Below are 3,792 nucleotides of genomic sequence, written 5' to 3' on the forward strand. Positions count from 1 at the left end.
TGCACACTGTGACACACACACTGTGACACACTGACACACACAGCTCTGTCTCACTCCCACCTCTCAATACACTGACACTGTGACACTCGCACAAGAATGAGAAGGGGGAGGGAGGGAGGTATGATGTGCAGTGTGGAGAAAGTAGCATGCCAGCTTTGTGTGTGTGTGAGTGTGTATGTATATATGTATATGTGTATGTATATATATATATATATATATATATATATATACAGTGTTCGACAAACCTATACATTTGCACGCCCCGGGCGAGTGGATTTAACATCGTGGCGAGCTCCTATTGGCCCAAGCAGCACACATGTGGTACTAGGTGGCGAGTAGATTTTTTGGTGATTTGTCGACCACTATGTATATCTATCTATCTATCTCTATCTATCTCTATGTATCTATATATCTATCTATCTATCTCTATCTATCTCTATGTATCTATATATCTCTACCAATAGGATGTGTATCATGTATGAGCTGGACACACACACTGTGACACACTGACACACACAGCTCTGTCTCACTCCCACCTCTAATTAGTACACTGACATTGTGACACACACTGACACAAACACACACAGCTCTGTCTCACTTCCACCTGTTATTAATACACTGACACTGTGACACACACAGCTCTGTCTCACTCCCACCTCTGACTAATACACTGACACTGTGACACTCTTGCACTGTGATACTGTGACACACACACTGTGATACTGACACACACACAGCTCTGTATCTGACTAATACAATGCTATACACGCAATGACGCACAAACAATGACAGTTTGACACACACACTGTGACACACTTACACACACACACACTGCTCTGTCTCACTACAACTAATACAGTGCTATGCACACACATTGATACTGTGACGCACAGTGATACACAATGACAGATATAATTTCTAAGTGCATAGATATACATTGCTCTGTGCACTGTTCAGGACACTTACAGGCGCACGTTGCTCCGCTCACAGGCACACACTGCTCCGCACATGGATGTGCTCAGAGACATACGCTGCTCCGCACACAGGCGCACACTGCTCCGCACACAGGCGCACACTGCTCCACACATAGACACGCTCACAGGCGCACACTGCTCCGCACATGGACACGCGCACATGCTGCTCCGCACACAGACACGCTGACAGGCGCACGCTGCTCCATACACAGACACCCTCACAGGCGCACGCTGCTCCGCATGCTGCTCCGCTGACAGGCGAACACTGCTCTGCACATAGATGCGCTCACAGATACACGGTTCTCCGCACGCTGCTCCGCTCACAGGCGCACGCTACTCCGCACACGTACACGCTCACAAGCGCAAGCTGCTCCGCACACAGACGCACTCACAGGCGCCCGCTGCTCCGGACACAGACGCGCTCACAGGCGCACGCTGCTCCGCACACAGACGCGCTCCCAGGCGCACGCTGCTCCGCACACAGACGCACTCACAGGCGCACGCTGCTCCGCACACAGACGAGCTCACAGGCGCACGCTGCTCCGCACACAGACGCGCTCACAGGCGCACATTACTCCGCACATAAACGCGCTCACAGGCGCACATTACTCCGCACACAGACGCACTCACAGGTGCACATTACTCCGCATACAGACGCACTCACAGGCGCACGCTGCTCCGCACACAGACGCGCTCACAGGCGCACATTACTCCGCACACAGACGCGCTTACAGGCGCACATTACTCCGCACACAGACGCACTCACAGGTGCACATTACTCCGCATACAGACGCACTCACAGGCGCACCCTACTCCGCACACAGACGCGCTCACAGGCGCACATTACTACGCACACAGACGCACTCAAAGGCGCACGCTGCTCCGCACACGGACGCACTCACAGGCGCACGTTACTCCGCACACGGACGCACTCACAGGCGCACGCTGCTCCGCACACGGACGCACTCACAGGCGCACATTACTCCGCACACAGACGCACTCACAGGCGCACGTTACTCCGCACACGGACGCACTCACAGGCGCACGTTGCTCCGCACACAGACGCACTCACAGGCGCACGTTACTCCGCACACAGACGCACATTGCACCGCAAACATACGCACTCACAGGTGCACACTGCTCCGCACACTGAAGCACTCACAGGCGCACGCTGCTCCGCACACTGAAGCGCTCACAGGTGCACACTGCTCCGCACACTGAAGCGCTCACAGGTGCACACTGCTCCGCACATGGACGCACTCACACTCCACACACATATACACTCGCAGGCGCACACGGAAGCGCTCACAATCGCGCACGGACGCAGGCGGCTCCGTCTGCCGTAAGCAGGAATTTTAGAGGCCCCGGGAAAAAGCGAAACATTGTTCATTTTTCACAGGCCTCAAATAAAACAAATAAATAAACATTTTGCCCAAAAAGGAAACTTCCTGGACAGAGAGAACGTGTCCCCCGAGAACGCCGGGCAGTGGGGTCGCAGAGAGAAGGGGGTCGCAGAGAGAACGCCGGGCAGTGGGGTCGCAGAGAGAACGTGTCCCCCGAGAACGCCGGGCAGTGGGGTCGCAGAGAGAACGTGTCCCCCGAGAACGCCGGGCAGTGGGGTCGCAGAGAGAAGGGGGTCGCAGAGAGAAGGGGGTCGCAGAGAGAACGCCGGGCAGTGGGGTCGCAGAGAGAACGTGTCCCCCGAGAACGCCGGGCAGTGGGGTCGCAGAGAGAAGGGGGTCGCAGAGAGAAGGGGGTCGCAGAGAGAACGCCGGGCAGTGGGGTCGCAGAGAGAACGCCGGGCAGTGGGGTCGCAGAGAGAACGCCGGGCAGTGGGGTCGCAGAGAGAACGTCCCCCCGAGAACGCCGGGCAGTGGGGTCGCAGAGAGAACGTCCCCCCGAGAACGCGGGGCAGTGGGGTCGCAGAGAGAACGTCCCCCCGAGAACGCCGGGCAGTGGGGTCGCAGAGAGAAGGGGGTCGCAGAGAGAACGTGTCCCCCGAGAACGCCGGGCAGTGGGGTCGCAGAGAGAAGGGGGTCGCAGAGAGAACGTGTCCCCCGAGAACGCCGGGCAGTGGGGTCGCAGAGAGAACGTCCCCCCGAGAACGCCAGGCAGTGGGGGAGAAGGGGGTCGGGTTTTGATTCTGTAATATGGTCACACAAAGGAGAGGCCGCAGGAAACGAGATAAACCTGGTGAAACCCTCCGCCGCAATTGGTTACCATGGGAACGCATGCACCTTGTGAAATGCGTCTGTCACTCACATGGAGGCGATGACCCCGCTGCTGACCGTCCGTGGGACTGACCCGTCGCTGGCTGCTGACCGTCCGTGGGACTGACCTGTCGCTGGCTGCTGACCATCCGTGGGACTGATCCATCTCTGGCTGCTGACCGTGCGTGGGACTGACTCGTTGCTGACTGCTGACCGTCCGTGAGACTGACCCGTCCCTGGCTGCTGACCGTCCGTGGGACTGATCCGTCTCTGGCTGCTGACCGTCCGTGGGACTGATCTGTCTCTGGCTGCTGACCGTCCGTGGGATTGACCTGTCGCTGGCTGCTGACCATCCGTGGGACTGATTCGTCGCTGGCTGCTGACCGTCCGTGGGACTAACCTGTTGCTGGCTGCTGACCGTCCGTGGGATTGACCTGTCGCTGGCTGCTGACCGTCCGTGGGACTGACCTGTCGCTGGCTGCTGACCGTCCGTGGGACTGACCTGTTGCTGGCTGCTGACCGTCCGTGGGATTGACCTGTCGCTGGCTGCTGACCATCCGTGGGACTGATTCGTCGCTGGCTGCTGACCGTCCGTGGGACTAACCTGT

At 57.8% G+C, this 3,792-nt stretch overlaps 1 protein-coding gene across 3 annotated transcripts in view; it reads left to right on the plus strand.

The window, feature by feature from the left end:
• Positions 1-2,407, plus strand: part of C17H3orf18 (chromosome 17 C3orf18 homolog) — a 16,659-nt gene extending 14,252 nt beyond the window's left edge. For all 3 annotated transcript variants that reach the window (XM_075574199.1, XM_075574200.1, XM_075574198.1), the window contains one exon: positions 1-2,407. This exon is cut by the window's left edge and continues 765 nt beyond it. Coding sequence is in view for 1 of the 3 variants with exons in the window: in XM_075574198.1 (XP_075430313.1) it covers positions 1,121-2,161 (1,041 nt within the window). In the remaining 2 variants the exon portion in view is untranslated.
• Positions 2,408-3,792: the final 1,385 nt, after the last annotated feature.

The sequence above is a fragment of the Ascaphus truei genome, chromosome 17, assembly GCF_040206685.1.
Source record: "Ascaphus truei isolate aAscTru1 chromosome 17, aAscTru1.hap1, whole genome shotgun sequence".
Classification (NCBI taxonomy): Eukaryota; Metazoa; Chordata; class Amphibia; order Anura; family Ascaphidae; genus Ascaphus; species Ascaphus truei.